At 40.5% G+C, this 21,759-nt stretch overlaps 1 protein-coding gene and 1 long non-coding RNA gene across 2 annotated transcripts; one reads left to right on the top strand and one right to left on the bottom strand.

The window, feature by feature from the left end:
• Positions 1 to 1,129: 1,129 nt before the first annotated feature.
• Positions 1,130 to 21,680, bottom strand: si:ch211-13f8.1 (uncharacterized). Its single transcript, XM_055014304.1, has 11 exons — positions 20,995 to 21,680; positions 19,230 to 20,452; positions 17,792 to 17,858; positions 16,524 to 16,676; positions 14,877 to 15,140; positions 7,433 to 8,598; positions 5,672 to 5,822; positions 5,087 to 5,306; positions 4,385 to 4,497; positions 4,037 to 4,227; positions 1,130 to 2,037 (listed from the first exon to the last, which is right to left on the bottom strand). The coding sequence occupies exons 2-11, from the start codon at positions 20,416 to 20,418 to the stop codon at positions 1,844 to 1,846; spliced, it is 3,708 nt and encodes a 1,235-aa protein (XP_054870279.1). The 5' UTR covers positions 20,419 to 20,452; positions 20,995 to 21,680; the 3' UTR covers positions 1,130 to 1,843.
• On the top strand, positions 9,223 to 10,194 carry LOC129349887 (uncharacterized). Its single transcript, XR_008603069.1, has 2 exons — positions 9,223 to 9,859; positions 9,974 to 10,194. It is a non-coding gene; the product is annotated as an uncharacterized LOC129349887 (long non-coding RNA).
• Positions 21,681 to 21,759: the final 79 nt, after the last annotated feature.

The raw sequence follows: 21,759 nt of genomic DNA, 5'->3' as shown, positions 1-21,759 counted from the left end.
ACAACGTGAGGTAGTGTACTGTAGCTTGAGCTATAGTTGAGGTGTTTTAAATTTTTTTTTTTTGATGAAAGAAAACAAAGGTACAGGTTAAGCTTTTGACCTGTTTATATTTTCAACTTTTTTTTGCATTAAGCCCATTTATCCTACAATAAGATAACTCCTTTTTATCCTAAAAAAAAGGGCATATCAATTAATCCATATCCATTTCTGCGCCTTGAGGATGCAACTGATACAATGGATTCGCAAAAAAAGGAAAAAAAAAAAGAGGGGGTCTAATCATGATGACGATTCCTTAATTGAATGTGAAGTAGTTTCTTTATCGACAAATAAATAATATTAATAATGCTAATAAATGTGCGTTTGTGTGCGCCATTGTTTGTGCTGGGGAGGCCTTGGCCTGCGGTTCTTCCTCCCTCGGGGGTCCGCTGGGGGAGTCATGGCTCAGGGAGATAAAAGCCCATCGGCTTCTGGTCGCATCAGATAAAAGAGCCGAGCATCAACGGTGACATGCTATCAGAGTCCGTTCAGGACAGCCTCATTGGTAGCAGGTACATCCTAACGGATTTTAGACACAATTTGTAGTCAAGTCATTTATGAAATGAAAGAATCTACCAATATTCAACAGAATAACACGGTAAGTGATAGATAGATAGATAGATAGATAGATAGATAGATAGATAGATAGATAGATAGATAGATAGATAGATAGATAGATAGATAGATAGATAGATAGATAGATAGATAGATAGATAGATAGATAGATAGATAGATAGATCCAGTTTTAAGGTTACACAATGAGTCACGACCTTAAAACAGGGACTTTGAAGCAGAAGTCACGACCTACTTCCTGTGCTTGACAACAGATTTCCCCCGAAATAATCCCTCTTAAGTTTTGTTTAACAGCTAAGCATCCTCCACTGAATCTGTGCCATTCAGCCATAATTTTTGCCCAAATTCCTAATTTAAAACATGCAAATCAATAACCTTAATAAACCTCAAGAATTAAGAAAATAATTAATCTTGACTGGAAATGCAGATATACTCACTATTTTGGAATGCGTGTCATAATTGTAAACTCTGAGCTGCCATAAATGTGAATAATTTTAAAAAATGGATTGCATCCCAGGTGGAAAAGTTGGACAAAATAAAACATTTTTATTCAGAAGCAAACGGGCATCAATCATGTTCATGACAGAACAGGTGATACAGCACAAGCATATATTATAGGGACCGTGCAGACCGTGATGCACTGAAAAAATACAAGACAATTATTTGTTTTTTGTTGCTTGTGCACACAGTGCTTTAATGAGGAATGCACATGCTAAAATGTGGCCTACAGATCATCAATCATTTGAAAAAATATACAATATTAATGGATCTGTACAGAGTTTAAAATATGCTATGAAGAATTTGGAATGTTATGTGATATAATGAGAAAACAATGGAGTTGTATAAATCTGTCCCTACTCATCTAAATCTGGTCATAAAAAACAAACCTGTGAACAGAAACACATTGTGCTGGACTTAAATTATTCTAGTCTTAGCTACTGATTAGAATTATAATAAATAATCAGAGGTTCTTACTAACAGTCATTGGTGCTGCTGTATTTGTTTGGTTTTGTACTTTTGCTATTGCAGTCGTTTGCAGTGGCACATTGTCAAGCATTGGTTTGCATTATGAGAAATTAACCTCTAACTCTGATATTCCGTGTAAGTGTATGTGAAGCTGCACTGTAATGTATACGGACTATGTCACATCTATATGGTACAGTCAGTCCGCTGTGTTTGCAGTGGTCGGTTACTATCCAAGAGCGGGGGCAGTATGCCATGTCCGTGCTGCCAGTCAGCGCTGAATGCGTCGGGCCGGCATGATCCGAAGGGAAGCAGTGCTTTCCCGGGTCATGAGCCGAGTCACCTGGTCCAGACTGAGTCCAGCCACTGCTTCTCCGTTCACCTGCAGAATTTCATCCCCAATGCCAAGGAGGCCGACGTACGGGCCTTCACCACTACCGTCACCCACTTTCTCAACATATACACCTACAGAAAGGAGACAGAAAGGAGGAATGAAATGAACTGGAAAGGGAATCAGAATTCTTTTCTATTCTCAGGACACAAAATGCAGTGGTCCCTTGTCTATCATGGGGGGTATGTTCCAGACCATCCCGCGATAGATGAAAGTCTGCGAAGTAGCGGTCATATTGTAACCCTTAAATATTGGTCGACTCACTCGTCTCCAGGGCTGTGGGTCAGGCGGGTTACAATTATCTTAGGTTTTTATGCTCATATCCTTTGCTGTCTTCCATGCTAAACATCCCCAGCACCACAGGACAGATTTCTGCAGGTTTTATTCACCACTCAGCACAACAAACAGGAACCACGCTCTTATCAACTCGCCCACGGTACCACAATTAAATCAGCTGTACCAAAACAATCAGAATGCAGAACCAACATCTGGGACACCGAGCAGGGCAATAAGCAAAAACAAAACAATAAAATATCTGACCAAGTAATCAATGAAATAAGATCCAAGGCACAACATAAATAAACACCAAAATATTAAACAAAATAAAGTAAATGCAAATGAACACAATCATACACAAATCCAATGCTACAATATTAATTTTATTATTACTCCGCCAAGAAACGGTGGAGTTTTGTAAAGATTGGCCTACGTTTGTCTGTAAATCTGTCTGTCCTGTGCAACATTACTCAAAACGCACTGATGGATTTGGATGCAATTTTCAGGGAAGGTCAGAAATGACACAAGGACCAAGTGATTAGATTTTGGCAGTGATGCGGCTTTTAGTTTGGATCCACAGATTTGTTAAGGATTTCCCATTGCAAAATACAGTGGCCGGCATGGCGTCACTGTAACCATGACAACAAGAGAAGCTGTGTCAGTTGCCTGCTGATGATCACATGATTTCGATACGAGTACAAATCCACTTAAAACCGACTTATCGGAAATGATACAAAGACGTTTGATTAAATTGTGGAGGTGTTTCCGAGTCCCATCAGTTCCCACCGCCTACTACATATTTAGGTCACGTGATTCGGTATCTGTACATAATGTACACATGCATAACACACGCCTGTGCTCAGCGCAAGGTCAGGGAATGAACAGTCTTGGCGGAGTACTGCGTTCTCTGAGTGTTTTTCTTATTGATATATATTTTAAGGCTTTATAAACCCTCCCCACACACCGCACATCATCGCAGAGCAACACTATGCAGTGATCAGACATCTGTGTGAAACAAACAAGGCCAGACGCTGAATGCTGCTACGCACGAGAGACAATGGAGATACTAGGGTTGCTGAGCCAAACAGAGCCCAGCGCTGTACGCTATGCATTTTAGTTCAATTAAATATTCTTTTAATATGTTTTAATTATAATTCTTTTCATTTTTTTGGGCTAGAAAATGCTTATTTTACTGCAAAATTATTTAAAATAATGGAGCGATAGCAGAGCCGGTCGCTATGACTGAACTGTTGTGCTGCAATGCACCATGGGAGTTCAGTGTGTTGGGGGTTTAAATGTCATTATTGTGGTTTATGTTAGTGTTTCAGTGTTATTAGTGTTTGTGTTTTATTGTGCTTTTGTGGTATAGTCAGCCTAGTTAGTTTGTTTAAGTGTTATATTGTCAGGACTGTGAGTGTGAAGTGTAGTGTCTTTGATTTCCTGCCACATTTTAAGTTTTGCTGATGTTTCTGTGTCAAAATAAAAGCATCTGGCAGTTGCACAGTGCATAAAAGGCAGATATCTGTTCTCCAGCAGCATTTTTGAACGCAGCTCGCCACAATAATAAAAATAGAAAAATATCTATACCGCAAAATTCTGCGATATAGCGAATCATTCGTGACACCGAATGCAATTTAAAATCCGCGATACAGTGATACTACGAGAAGTGAACCGCAATATGGCGAGGGACCACTGTCAAGTAGTTTAACTGTTGCAGTCTAAACCAACCCTATAATTGTAAAGTCAAACTTCAGATTTTAGACAATACAAAGAAAATATGGATTTAAAAAAAATTACCTGTGTCTGGTCGACCTTTGCCCCTTGAAATGACAAAACCAAAAGGACCATTTGGGGGTTTGATGAGCTCCAGGAGGAGAGTCCCATCAGGGAAAGCCTGTGTGACCCGACCCACAGGACGCACCATTCTAGAGGCAAGTACATCTTCAACACTCAGTGCTCTGTGGAGGTCAAGCTGAGGACTATCAGGGCTGTAGAGGCAGAAATGTACTGTTTCAGTAAAAGAGGCACAGAAATATATGTATTTTATTCAGCAAAACAATATGCATGTTGGTGTTATTAATATATTCATCAGCATTTCTCCCTCTTGGTCTGTTTCTCTCTATTTTTTTTGTTTTTGACACCTACCTGGGTGCCAGGCCATACGGTATCTGCACCTCTCCAAGTATTGTTGAACGCTCTGTTCTTCTCTCTAAACTCTGCACAGAGGAGGCTTTACGCAGTTGGGCCAGTGGCAGCACCTAGTGGCAAATGAATGGCACTGTAACGAATTGTCATACTGGCAAAATTCACCAGAACAGCTTTTGGAACTGTAATGCTTTGTCTTTGCCACCCCTGTAAAACTATCAAGTGCCTGCTTGGCAGCACAAAAAGAACACAACCACACACATGCACACACACACACACACACACACACACACACACACATTATGCTAATGCAGGTTGTGATTGGTGGGAGCAGGAAGGGGTTTAATCCTGTTTAGTGTATTCTTAAGCTAAAAAGAGGACAACAAAGTTGGCTTAGATACAAAGTTGAATATAACACGTATAACTTCAAATTTGTGCTCCAAGTGTCAGGCAGTAACATTGGTAACACTTAACAGCTTTGGTTAAGACTGTTGCAGTTAACTTTTTAAGCGTTTAACTTTCTTCGGGGAGAAGTGGAAGTTTAAAGACACCGAAATTACATGTATTTTCCCAGCTGCCTCCTTTTTTGGAGTAAAAAAATCACATTTATTTGATGTATAATGGAAGATTATACAAAGACACTGACAGTACAGCACAGCAGTCATGTTTTGAACAAAACATAACATCAAAAATGTTGCTCACCGTGTGCAGGGTCTGCAGTGAGGGTGTCCTCTGTATGCGGATGGTGGGCTGAGGTCTGCGTGTGGGGCTTGGTGAAGCTGAACTCGCCCGGGGGGCTGTGGGGATACTGAGCTGCTCCATACTACTGGAGCGAGCTCCTTTCACAAGTCGACCAACGCTGTTCAGACCAATGGAGGAAAAGAAGCGGCGCAGGAAGAGCTTAGGCCGTCCATCCATTTTTCTGTAAGAGAAAAATTTTAACTTTTTTCAACAAGACAGCAATACAGATTTAACATTTATTCATATAAAAGCAGTTATATCCCAAATTAAACTACCATTCACCACATCTAGAGATGTTTTAGGAATAAGTGTTAAAATGATTACTTTGGTAGTGATTTAAACTGTATTCTATCAACGGTTTTAATGATTATAGCTTCTCATTACCAAAAGAGGGCAGGATTGTCTTTGTATTTGTAAAATATCTCCAACAACAACAACCCGTGGATTGTGGGTTTATGCTACCACCGTAAGTCATCAAGGTACAATCCTGGAAGGGTAAGGATTTATAATCTAAGTTATGACTAGGACACTTTTATCTTGGCTTACCTAGACCCATCAGAGTTTTCCTCCCATATCGCCTCAGCTTTCAGATGTTCAGCTCTCAACAATTCTGCTCTGAGATCTTCAGCCCGAGACATCGCCAGGCCACGCAGAGCCCGGCAGTCTGAACCAGGACCAGCATCTCCACTCAGACCTGCTAATGGAAAATCAGGATGGCAATGATGTAACTAATATATTTACATGAGTACTGCACTTAAGCACTGTTTACAGGTATCTGCACTTTACTTGAGAGGTTTAAAGTAACATGACATTCCACTATTGGTCAAACAGACGGTGATGACTGCATGTTAATCCAAAAATATAGGCATAATGTGTGTAATATTATAACAATATTTTAGAAAAAATTTGATGTTGTGCTAATTATAATTGAGTACTTTCACTAAAGTAAACTTCTGATTGCAGGATTCCCTCTGGATTAATAAAGTATCTATCTATCTATCTATCTATCTATCTATCTATCTATCTATCTATCTATCTATCTATCTATCTATCTATCTATCTATCTATCTATCTATCTATCTATCTATCTATCTATCTATCTATCTATCTATCTATCTAGGAACAGTATATTTTGACATTTCGTCATTACTTTTACAAAAGGACTGGAGTACTTCTCCCACCACTGTTTTTCAATATACAATATCCATTTATGTGAAACTTTATTATCATTTCCATGAAACATAAAAAGTAGTGCTGTCAAACGATTAAAGTTTTTAATCAGAATAATCAAAGGGTTGCTGTGGTTTAATTTTCATCAATCACAATTAAATATCATTCATTTTTAATCTATATTCATCGCGTTTCAGTTTGCATTCACAGACTCAAGAAAGAAGAGAATATAAATGCACTTAACGTGTTTATTAAACATCTTTAAAGGTTCATGTTAGAATCTCAGACTAACGCATGTTTCATGTTAATGTTATTTTAAGCTGGAAGTGCTTCGGTGAAAAGAAAAATCCTTCCTGCAGAGTGTGCATATTACTGTATGTCGGTCGACTATTCCGTCTTGGGGGTTTTTTTGTATTCAAATTTCCAACTGAGAGGGCCAACGTACTGTTTAGTAGGGCCCAACTGATATGGATTTTTTGAGGCCGATGCCGATTCCAATATTTGGCACAAACATTCCGATAACCGATTAATCGGCCGATTAATTTTAAAAAATGTATAATGAATAAAATAACTTCTTTTTTGGTCCTTTAACACTTATAACAACTAAAATATGAATTACAGGCAGAACATTTTACTGTTTTACAATACTTTACCTTTAGTATTTGTTTAACTTTACAACAGAGAAGAATTTTCAAGTACAAAAAATGCAACGAAGCATTACACCTCCGGGAAATTATAGAACATTAAAAAAGTCAGTCTATAAATGAGTTATGAAATACTTCTTGTCTTGTACTTCTTGTTGCTGCAGATTAGAGGTAGGTTATATATGTATGCTATATAATAAGTAGCATAATGAGTGAAGTTACTGGTAAAACATTATTTATGTAGTCCTCTGATGCCCTTTAAGATTAAATCACATTTTCTCTATGCCATTATTTTCTTTGCCATGAAGTCAGGACTCATACGAACCAAAATAAAATCCAGAGACGCCTTTCTCAGATGTCGAAACATGTCATCTTTGACAAGGTTGCATTTTAAACTTATAATGGTCTCAAATACACTTACGACTTCTCAACACTATTTCTCAAAGGCAGTAAGAGCTATTCATGGCTGTGTTCAGTCCCTGTGACCGCTCACCTGCTCCATCTGGAGTGGCGTCCCAGAGTTCAGCAGCTGGCAGGTCTGAGGGGAGTCTTGCGGTGGAGTACCTCAGAGTGGAAGGCCTGATACAGGGCACTGGGCTGCTAGTTGCAGGCACCCCCTGGATTAAAGACACCGGAGACTCCCGTCTTGTATCTGGAGAGTCCAGGAGGGACTGAGATCCGCTCTCTCCACCCTGATTTGAGGCCACCTGGAACTGAACCGTGGACTGACCTGCCGCAGAGCGATTTCTTGAACTCGATTTTAGGGCTGATTTGATAGGCAACGATGGAGGTGGTGATTCCCTTAGTCCACCTGATGCCTCCAGCAAACGAGGCTCCAGAGCAATAGGGCTCCCAGGAGCAAATGAAACAGCTCTGCTCAGGTTGACCCTGTTCCTTGGATTAGAGTTACGCCGCTGAGCCCATGACGGACCATAGGGACCGTGTCCAGATTCTAACCGACTTTCTCCTTTCCTGCTCCTTCTCCTAAGTTTCCCAAAACCTGATGACTTCCATCCTGTGCTACTTTCTTTATTTTCACCCAGCACGTAAGCTCCGGCAAAGGTGACAGTCAGAGGAGCTTTGGGACGAGTACTTGCTTCTGGTTTGTTTGATCGAGGAGGAGCTTTCCCTCGGGGTTCTTCAGAGTTTCCAGACAGCAGCAGCTCAGAATTCTGTGGATCTGATGGGGAGGAGACTGGCTGAGGTTCCCTGACTACAGAACCACATGTCTCACATTTCTTCACCAGCACTATTATCTCTTTAATGACTGTTGTGGTTTCAACACTAACACCCACATCTTCCTGCTTCTGTGAAGGTGGCATAGAGATGCTTCTGTGGCTTCTGCTCCTCTCTGAGCCACTACTGCTAGAATCTGTGTTGCTTTCTTTACTCTTGGACTTAGGCATCCCAGGCCTTCCACGTTGCCTCACTCTATCCAAATAGCGAGACTCTGCGTCTTTCTCTGATTCGTCCTCAAAGCGTACACGAGTGGGCGAACAACCATACCGTCTGGATCGACCTCCGGAGTCACTAGGAGAAGTGTCTCTTTGAGTGGGGACCAGGAGGGGCCCAGATGCAGCTTGAGCCAGAAGGTCTTCTTTGGTTTGAACAGCTTTCTGCACTGTTGTGGGACTGGGAGATTCAACTTGCTGCTTCTTCCTGCAAGGAGTAACAAACACGTGCATATTACAGACATTGTAATGCAGCAGAGATTTTGTCACTTTGTGCACTTGCACATATTGAAAGTGAAGTAAAATTAAAGTAAAATAGAACAAGAGAGAGAAGTCGAACCATAGTTATCTCTTAGCATCAAACTACACTGACACAGATTGCTGAACTGCTCTAGTCTCCATTTTTACATTCATATTCTAAATTCACAGTAAAAACATTTACATAATAAACTGTAATATATGGAGGACTAAAAGTGCCAAAATTAAATAAATAAATACATCATTAAATAATTAATTAAATATGTCATTAATTAATTAAAATTGGAATTAAATATTTCATTAATTAATTAAAATTGGAATTAAATATGTCATTAATTAATTAAAATTGGAATTAAATACTTAAATGTGTTATTAAATAAATATATCATTAAATAATTAAATATGTCATTAATTAGTTAAAATTGGAATTAAATATGTCATTAATTAATTAAAATTGGAATTAAATACATAAATGTGTTATTAAATATGTCATTAATTTATTAAAATAACAATTATTTTAAGTAAAAAACATATTTCATTATTTCACGATTTAATTAATTATTTCATGGTCCTTGTGTTGCAGTGGATCATGAATTAATTTTATCTGTCAACCTCGCCCGTCAAAGTCGGTGGGCGGATCCTAACACCTGATTGGTTACCCTGCACATCAAGTCAAGGCAAATCGATTCCAGATAATGGATTGACGCAGAGCTTGTGAACACATTCCGATACACTGGGTGGCGCTATTCACCTCTACGTTGGTTTGGATACTCAATAAAACAAAACTTTATTAGCAACCGCTAAAGACTCGGTCCTCTTTCCCAAATGTTGATACATGCGGTGCAAGACAAATTTTCCTTTAGCATTTCCTTTAGCATCTACTCGGCGCGCCACGGCTCGTCTCGGTTTAGTTGTTTTTCCATTACATTGAGAACCACCTCATCGTGGGTGGAGTCGTCATAGCACGGCGGTCCGAAAGTCCCTTACCGTCATTTCTGTGCGACACAAACGCAATGCAACAATGTACATGGAGGCGATAGTACACCTGCTGCTCGGTCTGTGGCTTTCTGTCAGATTCAGAGTAATAGAAGAGTCGGAGAAAGCTGAGAGCGACGAGTCGAAACACTGAGGAGACACACAGGAGAGTTTGGGAGGCGATAAAGCAGTATCAAGCCGAAGACAAGAGGATATGAACGAGACGACATATGAGGGTAAGCTAATGCTAGTTCGCTAGCTATCGTGTATCAGTCCTGTGAACGACCCTGTAATGGCTGCAGTTTGTCGCTATTAGATATTAAAATATGTATGCTGTGTATGTGTTTCAGATGCTCTCTGATGAGACTTCATGGGATTTACCTGAAGCAGCAGCACATGAGCCTGCAGTGGCACAAGGTGTAGAGGAGGAGGACAGAGATGTACAGGATGCACTGATGCACTACGTGTCATGCAAAGTTATTCTTCTTGTTATACTTCTGTTTTTCGGTCCCCGGACCGCTATTGTTTTCTTTAATGCAATTCTGACAATAAACTTTTGTAGATGTGTCTATACTATTGTTTGTTTGTGAAGGTTAGCAAGATTAAATAAAAAATTAAACGCCAAAACATTAAAACAGCTGTTTTAAGAAAATTCCAGTTTGATAAATCAGTATTGCTTTGGTGTAATTCAGTCACCAGAATTATGAACCATAAAGGAGTTTGTGTTAAAACATGTTAAATCCCATTAAACACAAATACATTATTAGGGAATATAGAATTGTTTGGTTCAGACTGTTGACTCTTTTTCTACCAGTGTCTTAACAGACAAAATGAGAAGTTATGATGCAATCACATAAGTCACAAAATAGTTTATTAGTCAGCAGCAAAATCAAAACTATTTACAATGTGCAAAGTACAAACTGTGGTGGGCCTCTCCTACAGTGGAGGACTAAAAGTAAAACTATATACAACTACAGGTGCTGGTCATATAATTAGAATATCATGAAAAAAGTTGTTCATTATTTCAGTAATTCCATTCAAAAAGTGAAACTTGTATATTATACTCATTCATTACACAGACTGATATATTTCAAATGTTTATTTCTCTTAACTTTGATGATTATACCTGAATACTAACAAAAATCTCAAATTTGGTATCTCTGAAAATTAGAATATTGTAGAAAGGTTCAATATTGAAGACACCTCTAATCAGCTAATTAACTCAAAACTCCTGCAAAGGCCTTTATATGGTCTCTCAGCCTAGTTCTGTAGGCTACACAATCATGGGGAAGACTGCTGACCTGACAGTTGTCCAAAAGATGAGCTTCTTCATGATATTCTAATTATATGACCAGCACCTGTAAATCTCAAGTCTTTTGGAGGTGGACTCGCTCACACTCGCCGGCTGCCCACTGCCTACCCAGCTACCCCAGCACACCCAGGAATGACTGGTTGAAGGCAGTATTCTGGGCCATCTCCTCCCGCTGCAAGGCCGCTTCATTCTCTCTTGCCTCGCTGAGGAGCAACCAGATGTTCTCATCATGCTGGGCATGACTCCACTCCTCCTCAGCCTGCATCTCCACAAGTACGCTAGGAAGGTCCAATTTTCTGTGGCCCCCTTTCCTCTTGCCTAGACCAAAGACAGAAAAGTGATCAGAGTCAGCTTTAATGGCCAAGTAAGTACACAATATACACGGAATTTGGTTTCGGCTGTTGGTGTCATCCTAGGAATATGGAAGAGAATAATAAAAAATAAACAATAGAAAGAGGAACAGGGAGGAAAAAGAAATAGTAAAATAGAGCACAATATAAACAGAAATGTACAGCTAGACTGGAATGTATGAACACATTAGCAAAATGGTAATTGCTATAAACACAGTAGTGGTGATTTTTGTGTACAGGGCTCTGTAGTCCAAATGTCCAGGGTGAGTGGGGTCTCTGATGATGTTTTCTGCAGTCCGTACTATAGGCTGTAGTCTGTTTCTGTCCTGCTGTGTGGTTGATCCAGAGGTGCACAGGACAGATCGGATGACTGCAGTGTAGAACTGGATCAACAGCTCCTGTGGCAGGCCATGTCTCCTCAGCTGTTGTAGGAAATACATCCTCTGCTGAGCCTTTTTCAGGAGGTCCTGAGAGATTGTAGTCCCCAGGAGCTGGAAGGACTCCACAGCTATGATGTGATGTGTTTAGCCACCCGTCCATCCATTTTCAATCATGATCATGTCTTTGATACTTTAATAAACTTCTGGCACTCTTCGCTTTAACCAAAGCACAAGCAGTAACTCCTCCACCACAAACAAAAACGACGTGGTGTGAACTTCATTTTGTCTTGTGCACATTTTGGAGTTGGTAAGAACAGCTGTGTTTTCTCATTTTTATGTATATTTTCATTCAGTTTCACAGCTACCTAGTGACTATAAGAAGAATGGTTGCAATACTACACTGCACCAGAACGTAAATTAATTAGAGTGACTTACTTGTTAAGTCAATGGAAAATAAATGCAGCTGCATGTGTTCTGTTTATGTGTCACTGCAGCTACATGTAGCTTTCATCAGGCGTTCCTGAGCTGGCTGCTGCACAGTTTGCATTTACACCTGCCTCAATTCTTGGTCGTTGGTCTCACTGTTCTGATCATGCTTGCAGGCATTTACACCTGCAATAATAATAATGCGAAAATCAGCCATGGTCTCTGTTTACCGTGTCTTACCGGTGATAAGAAGTTGCTGTGACGTGCTGGAGGTTGATGTTGACAGGGTCGGTGTCGAAGCTGGTGCTGGAGAGGAGCTGCTGCTGGTGGTGGAGAGGAGGCAGGGGAGCTGGGGGCTCCGCGACGGAGGTGGAGTAGGCTTCGCATGTGGAAAGGGATTCTTGAACAGAAATAAACACTCACTCTAAGTACAAGAAAAACACGGTATGCTGACTGAAGTATTAGCTTCTGAGAGCGAAACGTTAGAAATAGCAGCACGAAATACAAGCAGAGCACGGAGTTAGCGCTGATGGCTAACTAGCTAGCGCTGATGGCTAACTAGCTATCTTATTGTCTGCTACAGGAGACAACGACGTCACTTTCTAAAAATACTTGTTTGCTTAAAAGAAGCTTGCCACCAATGGAATAAATGATGTATAAGTTTCTTGAAGTCACAAAACACTCACCGTCCTCGAACGTCTCCAACATGCAGCGGCTGAGTCTCCCTCCTGTTGCTCGCCGGTGCGGTGCCAGTAAATAGCTTCCATTAAACCTCTTCCAACACCTCCTGGTTGACCCACGCCGGCCGTTGTGGTCCTGGGTGGACCGATAGTCACTTTTGAGCTTTTTCAGCTTCTCCCTACACTGCTTCTGTCCTCTTTATATACAGTCTACTGTATATGTGAGCGGCCATCCGCTCAGAGACCTCCTGATAAACTTTCTCCGTCCAGCTCTCTCTGTATTCTTTGGTCCGCCACCAAAGACAAAGTCTCGACCTCTTCATTCACCCACGGTACAGGTCTGGCTGTCACATTAAAATTATGAAGAACAGAGAGTTTCGTGAAGAGCAATGCACACCGTCGCTGTTTACAGTCATTTTTTAATGCAGGATTTTGTTTTCGTGCTGAAGTTGCTCTGTGTCGTCACTCCCTGTCCAATCAGTGGCCTGCACTATGTAAACGCCACATTATCGGCTCATCTCAGCTCGCTGGGAACCTCAGCCGAGAAAGTGCTGAAAATTAGTCCGTATGGAAACGCTCGCAAAGATGAGACGAGCCGTACCGTGCCGAGTAGATGCTTGTGGAATCGCGGCTAAACAAAGACGAGCGGAGCCGTGCCGCGCCGAGTAGGTCCTAAAGGAAAAGCGCTCGACACTCCGAGCATCGCTGCAATTTGACAGGCTGGTAATCCACAAAGAACGTGATGTTCCAGAACTTCCCTCGGTATGCCAAACGCCCTGGTCCCTGTGTGTGCTCCTGTTGCACCCTGGTACCAGAAAACCGGCGGAGTACTTCCTCTAAATTTGCAGTCACTCTACGGTCAACATCTTGGTCGGAAAGTGCGGAAATAACTTCAACAACTTCAATAAATTCCTCTGCTTTACACGCTACATGCTCGCGGTCAGCAGGTCCTGCTTCCACATACTCTGCAAGGTCTAAAATATCTCTCACGAACTCTCTAGAAAGTTCACAGCGACTCTCCCTCAACACAGCCTCCATGTTTAGAAAGACTTCTACTTCCGGTTTCAAGGCAGACAAAAGCAGTGGATTAGACTAGATTCACGTTAGTCCCGCCCACGGACTTTGACGGGCGAGGTTGACAGATAAAATTAATTCATGATCCACTGCAACACAAGGACCATGAAATAATTAATTAAATCGTGAAATAATGAAATATGTTTTTTACTTAAAATAATTGTTATTTTAATAAATTAATGACATATTTAATAACACATTTATGTATTTAATTCCAATTTTAATTAATTAATGACATATTTAATTCCAATTTTAACTAATTAATGACATATTTAATTATTTAATGATATATTTATTTAATAACACATTTAAGTATTTAATTCCAATTTTAATTAATTAATGACATATTTAATTCCAATTTTAATTAATTAATGAAATATTTAATTCCAATTTTAATTAATTAATGACATATTTAATTAATTATTTAATGATGTATTTATTTATTTAATTTTGGCACTTTTAGTCCTCCATAGTAATAAGGCATACTGTACACGTAGTGACCACGTCTGTCACAGAGTGGGCTTGTTATGCAGTCATGAATGTAGGATCCATTGCAAATGCTCCTAATCCTAAATTAAGTGAAATCTTCCAGCTGGTGTAAGGGGATTTCAGGGACAAAACTGCATTGTGCATAAACTATTACATAAACAGAATAAAGCAAACATTTTAGTGACATTGTCCGCTATGTGCCTGTAATTACAAAACACAGTCAGGTTCCAAAGGTTTAACTTATTGTCAGTTATGCAACATTAGCCTTGCCAAAACAGGCCAAGTGCAAGAAAACGATAGACAAAGCAGAGAGGAAGTTTTCCGAATAGCAAAGAGAGATGTGAGGGTCGAAACAAAGTGGTAAACAAACACATGAAACACACAGAAAACTGCAAAGGGAACTTTGTTTTTTTATCATACCACCAATTCATATCCAAGCACACATACGTAAAACTGCATCAGTATAGTTCATAGTCTTTAAAATGTAACTTCTGGAGATGTTAAATAAGTTAAAGCACACATAGGCATTTTATTCAACTCACACAGTGGATCTCTGATCAGAATGAGAGCGTCTGCACGGTCGATCGCCTTTAACATGACTGGAGCGAGCTTTGAGCCTTGCTCGCTCCAGAAGACGTTTGGCCTGCTCATGTCTTGGGCTTAGAGGTAGATCATCGCTGATTACAAGTAGCGACCTGATGATCAAGAAATAGAGAGAGAAAGATGTAAATGAGTACAGAGATAAAAATCTAGCAGATGAATAAACAACAAAGGGAATGGATAGAGTTGAGTGAATTTGGCTACATTGTCATCTGTTTGAGTAGACTGAATATTTGATGAAGTGTTCAAAAATGTAACGCTTATTTTGTGTTGAGAAATATCTGGCAACATCAGATTGACTTAACATAGAGTGAATCAAGCTGCATCTTCCTAAGCTGTCTTATGTAATATCAGATAGATAGACTAGGGCGTGGCCATGGCGGTGAGCAGCAGTGACAAACGTCATCCATCCATCTCTCCTTATGCCCAGCAGCTAAGCTGCTCTGCATTGTGCTTCATCGTCTGTACTCGTCTTTATCCCCTGGCCCAGTGATAAAGATAGCATGATACACCAGCCATGTGGATTATCCTTGCAACAGACTGAGAGTGATTCATTCTCTCCAGTGTGTCAAGACGAGAACATATTGTATTTCACTAGATTAAACTTTGTCAGTGTCTTGTTCAAGCAGTGACATGCACAACATAATTAGGACACACTTTGGGAATGTCACGTGCACCTGTTTCATTCTATAGTTTGTAATAATGGTTAAAAAAATACACCCTGTAAAAATAATTGCTGCTACCTTTGCAGAAGATACTACAATGAGCCAAACTATGTGTTACAAAACTCAGAAATTTGTATTTGTATTGCTAGGTTTCAAAAACATTCAAATTTAAAGTATGTTGCCTTCAAGGATTTTCTTTTCTGGTTTCTCACCAACAATAATGAGGCTGCAAATCTCTCATAAAAGAGCTTCATTTTATAATCTTATTTGGATAACATATCAGCAGTGTTATTATACGGTTATTAATATTTATATTTCTTAAGAATATATTCTATTTCCTACCTACATTACCTCTCATCTCTCCCTGCTGTAGGCATACTGTACACGTAGTGACCACGTCTGTCACAGAGTGGGCTTGTTATGCAGTCATGAATGTAGGATCCATTGCAAATGCTCCTAATCCTAAATTAAGTGAAATCTTCCAGCTGGTGTAAGGGGATTTCAGGGACAAAACTGCATTGTGCATAAACTATTACATAAACAGAATAAAGCAAACATTTTAGTGACATTGTCCGCTATGTGCCTGTAATTACAAAACACAGTCAGGTTCCAAAGGTTTAACTTATTGTCAGTTATGCAACATTAGCCTTGCCAAAACAGGCCAAGTGCAAGAAAACGATAGACAAAGCAGAGAGGAAGTTTTCCGAATAGCAAAGAGAGATGTGAGGGTCGAAACAAAGTGGTAAACAAACACATGAAACACACAGAAAACTGCAAAGGGAACTTTGTTTTTTTATCATACCACCAATTCATATCCAAGCACACATACGTAAAACTGCATCAGTATAGTTCATAGTCTTTAAAATGTAACTTCTGGAGATGTTAAATAAGTTAAAGCACACATAGGCATTTTATTCAACTCACACAGTGGATCTCTGATCAGAATGAGAGCGTCTGCACGGTCGATCGCCTTTAACATGACTGGAGCGAGCTTTGAGCCTTGCTCGCTCCAGAAGACGTTTGGCCTGCTCATGTCTTGGGCTTAGAGGTAGATCATCGCTGATTACAAGTAGCGACCTGATGATCAAGAAATAGAGAGAGAAAGATGTAAATGAGTACAGAGATAAAAATCTAGCAGATGAATAAACAACAAAGGGAATGGATAGAGTTGAGTGAATTTGGCTACATTGTCATCTGTTTGAGTAGACTGAATATTTGATGAAGTGTTCAAAAATGTAACGCTTATTTTGTGTTGAGAAATATCTGGCAACATCAGATTGACTTAACATAGAGTGAATCAAGCTGCATCTTCCTAAGCTGTCTTATGTAATATCAGATAGATAGACTAGGGCGTGGCCATGGCGGTGAGCAGCAGTGACAAACGTCATCCATCCATCTCTCCTTATGCCCAGCAGCTAAGCTGCTCTGCATTGTGCTTCATCGTCTGTACTCGTCTTTATCCCCTGGCCCAGTGATAAAGATAGCATGATACACCAGCCATGTGGATTATCCTTGCAACAGACTGAGAGTGATTCATTCTCTCCAGTGTGTCAAGACGAGAACATATTGTATTTCACTAGATTAAACTTTGTCAGTGTCTTGTTCAAGCAGTGACATGCACAACATAATTAGGACACACTTTGGGAATGTCACGTGCACCTGTTTCATTCTATAGTTTGTAATAATGGTTAAAAAAATACACCCTGTAAAAATAATTGCTGCTACCTTTGCAGAAGATACTACAATGAGCCAAACTATGTGTTACAAAACTCAGAAATTTGTATTTGTATTGCTAGGTTTCAAAAACATTCAAATTTAAAGTATGTTGCCTTCAAGGATTTTCTTTTCTGGTTTCTCACCAACAATAATGAGGCTGCAAATCTCTCATAAAAGAGCTTCATTTTATAATCTTATTTGGATAACATATCAGCAGTGTTATTATACGGTTATTAATATTTATATTTCTTAAGAATATATTCTATTTCCTACCTACATTACCTCTCATCTCTCCCTGCTGTCACAATGTTTGTCTGACTGTACACAAAACGGGTTCTTTGGCACTGAAGTTGCTTCAAAAACTGACTCCAGATTCACACAAGTGGAGTTGTGAAAGTGAAATTTATGAGGTGAGGGTATAAATAGTCCATAGGGATAATATGTCACCTTCCCTGCCAAGCCGTTGCATTGCTCACCTTAAATAGGGTTCAAGTTCCTGAGCAAGAATGACTGAGTCTGAGCTGTCCAGAACACCATGGGCACCTGCAACCAGCAAAAAACAGGGAGGAAAAATACAAATCTGAGCAGATCTAACATATATTTCACATGAAAAGCTGTTTTTAAAAAAAAGTATATATATTTTACCCCCATATAGCAAGGATCTCTAGTCTTCATCCAGATACCGTGCTACACTGCATTAAGTATTTATTCCCAGTGATGTCCGGTTCTTATTTAGTGCCTGCTTGGGGCAAACACAGCTGCCAAGAGAGCCATCGGCAGTGACGTGACCTACAGGGACATCTGGGTGTTAAAGTAATTGGGTCTGTGTATGGTCATAAGGATTTTCATAAACCGTCATACCATTAGATTTCGTGATATTTTCATAGGTTATCCACGACTGAGCCTTAATGTAACTCAGAAAAAAACAAAACAAAACATGGGTTATGCAACCACCAAGAGACAGATAAAAGCAGATTTCCCAGAGACGGGGGGGGGGGGGGGGGGGGGGGGGGATCACCTCATATTATAGACTTACCTGCATGTCTTGCACTGAGCGTCAACCACACACTCAAAATACACACATGGCACATAGATACAGTAATACAGATCTGTTACATACTTAATCTGTCATATTACCAGCGTACAAAGGCATCTATTAACACACAGACAGAGATGCAAAGGCTGGGACACTTCCCCCACGGTTCCGACTGCTAATAATAGCAACACCCTCGTGCACATCTGCACAGCTGACATCGGCTCGCCGCTGGGAATCAGCCAGGTTACATGCTGCATTTCAATACAACATCCTAAGGTAGACAGACAAAGGCTTGGATAAAGCATTATGAATGGCCGCAGCAACTGGGAAGCACTCTAAGCAGAGAATGTGGATAAAAATGTTAAAAGTTTTAAAAAGCTTGGGGAAAATATGCAAATGCAAAAAACACTATATCTTCTATTTCCATTCAAAATGCTCAAACCCGAGCCTGTAAACTGCTGCACAAATATCCAGCTTACAGTTGTCTACTAGACTGCACAAGGACGTTACAAGAGATAATCAAGAGCTATGACTAAGCCACTTGAAGAAAAAAAATAGGCGTGTATGATGATCTGTCTTCTCAAGTGTATGTCCATTTGTTTTTGCTTGTTACTTTTTTTTTTTTTTTTTTACAGACACAAAGCTAAAAGTCATAATAGTCATAATGCAAACCCAAAGTTGATAGTTTCATGGCATGGTTGAAAGCTTTACAACACTTTCAGACATCTTCTATTTTATTCAATCAGCTCATCAACAAACTAATACTGAAGCCACTTTAAGAGTGATTTTTAAGTTTTGACCTTTAAGTCAAACTTTTGTCTCATTTATGGTCTGTACATTTTACATTAAATACAAATGATTTCCCACAAGAGACTTACCTTTATGCTCCACTCTATATGTTGCATCTCCATAATAACCAGCACTCTCTCCTCCATGCTGTTCTCTCTCCTCTCTGCAGTTTTGTTGTCTTTCCCTTAACTTTGCATAAGCCCGTTCCTTCACCTTCAGTCTCTCATCAGCACTGGGCACTCCACTTTGTGAACACATGCTTTCCCAGCTGTCTGAACTGCACAGCTCTTTACTGGGATCAATCATATCTGTCTCCTTCTGCTCACACCTGTCCAGGTAGCATTCCACACTATCCGAGTGTTTAATTTCTGAAGATGCTTTGCAGTCATCCGCCAAAGTTCCCACGTCATTCCTGTTGCCTGTTTCGGCCGCTTTAGCCTTCCTCTGAGGCTCTGCCAGTGTGTCGATCTGAGTGTAGTCCTTCAAAGGTAAAGTGGAGGGTATGTTGTGAGGGCCGACCCCATTGAGAAGCAGTGTTTCTGGACGCGCTACTCTCCAGAAGCCCTTTGGAGGGGCCCAGTGTCGGGTTGAGGAGGAAGCCGTCGAGGAAGAAGTTGTAGGTGTTGTAGAAGCAGAGGTGGCAGCAGGAGTGCAGGAGAGCACAGGTGGAGGAGGAGGAGTGGACGGGTCATCTTTGCTACTGCTTGAGTTGTCAGACAGAAGACTCTCCAGACTGGTGCCCTCCCTGAGCCCACAAGGCTGCCCTGTCTGGAAGCCGGCCTGGCCCTCATCGTTTTCCGACTTCTTCTCTTCCTCTCCCCCCGGCTCTGTTTGTGCTTCAGCCGGAGGACTGTGGATCTCCAACCTCACCAGCACCTCGACTTCCTCCTCTTCATCACTACTGCTTAAGACCTTTGCTGCACCTGATCGCCATGCAGAAGCAGGCAGAGGTAGCTGACCTTTAGCTCTGGGTCTTTGTCTGAGGAGGACTTCAGACGAAATCTGCCCAACTGAACTGCTCACTGGCACCTCTGGGTCCAACCTGTCTCTGTCCCTGTCCCTACCTCTTGCCCTCCTCTGTGTGAGCGACTTCACCTTGGTCTGTAGTGAGTGCACGGCTGAACTCTGAGAGGGAGGGAGTGAGGTGTTTAAAGAGGGCGCTGGGAAAACCGGCTCAGGAACCGGGCCAGTGATGAGCCCCCAGTTAATGGGAATCCCGGTGGGTGAAGGGGAGCTGGATTTCGCAGGGATATTTTCAGAGTCTTTCTCTTCCTCCATGAGCTGGTCATGCACAAAAGTGTCCAGACAGATTCTAAAGATAAAGGAAAAAATGTTACCATTTTTGCACACAAGAAAGACAAAATAATTTCCCTTACACCTGTTCTACATGTCTGTAACTTCATTTCTCATGTACCAGGTATGAGATATGTAATGGGGATTCAGTCACGTTGCCTTATCCACTGATTACTTTGCAGGGCACAGGATAATCCTCTAGTATGAGAATAAGGGACTGCTGTCTGCAACTGAGACTCTACACAAATAAGCAATATCATATCTGAATATTGGTATTTTTGTCAAGCAAAATCAGTATTAAACTAAAATATTGACTGCAAATCTATCATGCATTCTGTTGAAAAAATTAGAAAACATTATATGTAATAATTCAACATTAGTTTATCAAACAATTTTAAAATCCTCTGTTACATACTATCAATAGTTATTCGAAACGCCTACATATAAGTCAATTTAACATATATAATTAACGTTATAAACAAATTAACTTCTCTCCACTCTCACATAAGAGAGATTAGCCATCTATTATTATAAAGCTGACACATACAATAAACACCGTACCTGGATATTTCGTGAGGACTTTAAAACACAATTCCAGCGTTGTCCATCACGAAAAAGTTGCCATAAATTCTGGTTTAACTGCACAAATTAAAGTTGTCCTCCATGTTAAAAAACCTGCGCCAACCGTGCAGATATGGCTGCACGAATCCTCAGGTCGGTTAACAACATAAGCAAGAACAACAAGGAACTGTCCCCACCGGGTGATAAAAATAAAAATGAAATCAAACAAGATTCCTCCACATCCTAGGTTGTGTTCCCACTCAGAGCTCCCAGTCCGAGCAGTGTCAGGCGAGCCAGCGGTCTCTTAGTCATGATTGGTCCGGTAATCCCTTCAGAAATCAGTGGGATTAGACAAAAATGGAATACAAAAATGCCTGCTTTAATTTCGTCCTTGCCTCGCGAACCCGCTGCCGAGTGATGCTCGCTGTTGCGTAAGTACAGTGCACTCACACCGATTCCCTCCAACCAGTAATAAGCCAATGAAAAGAGGAAGAAATAAAACTAAAATGGATCTGTGGGGTTCCGCCTGCATGGGGGTATTCCCATTTTTTGTGCAAATCCTGGAATGCTTCGAATGATCCTGATGTATCTAAGTACACTGGTGTATTTCACAGAATACAGGCCTATATTGTCTCATGAAAACAACTGTCAGCTGGTTCTTATTTGTCAATACAGCTGATCCCTCCCTCTGTCTCCATGTAGCTATCCCAGCTCTCCCTTTTATCTCTCTCTGTGTTCATACACACGCGTGCACGCACACGCGCA

Source organism: Amphiprion ocellaris, chromosome 10, assembly GCF_022539595.1.
Source record: "Amphiprion ocellaris isolate individual 3 ecotype Okinawa chromosome 10, ASM2253959v1, whole genome shotgun sequence".
NCBI lineage: Eukaryota > Metazoa > Chordata > Actinopteri > Pomacentridae > Amphiprion > Amphiprion ocellaris.
Note: the sequence above shows the minus strand (reverse complement) of the source record. Positions and strands in the feature narration are given on the sequence as shown.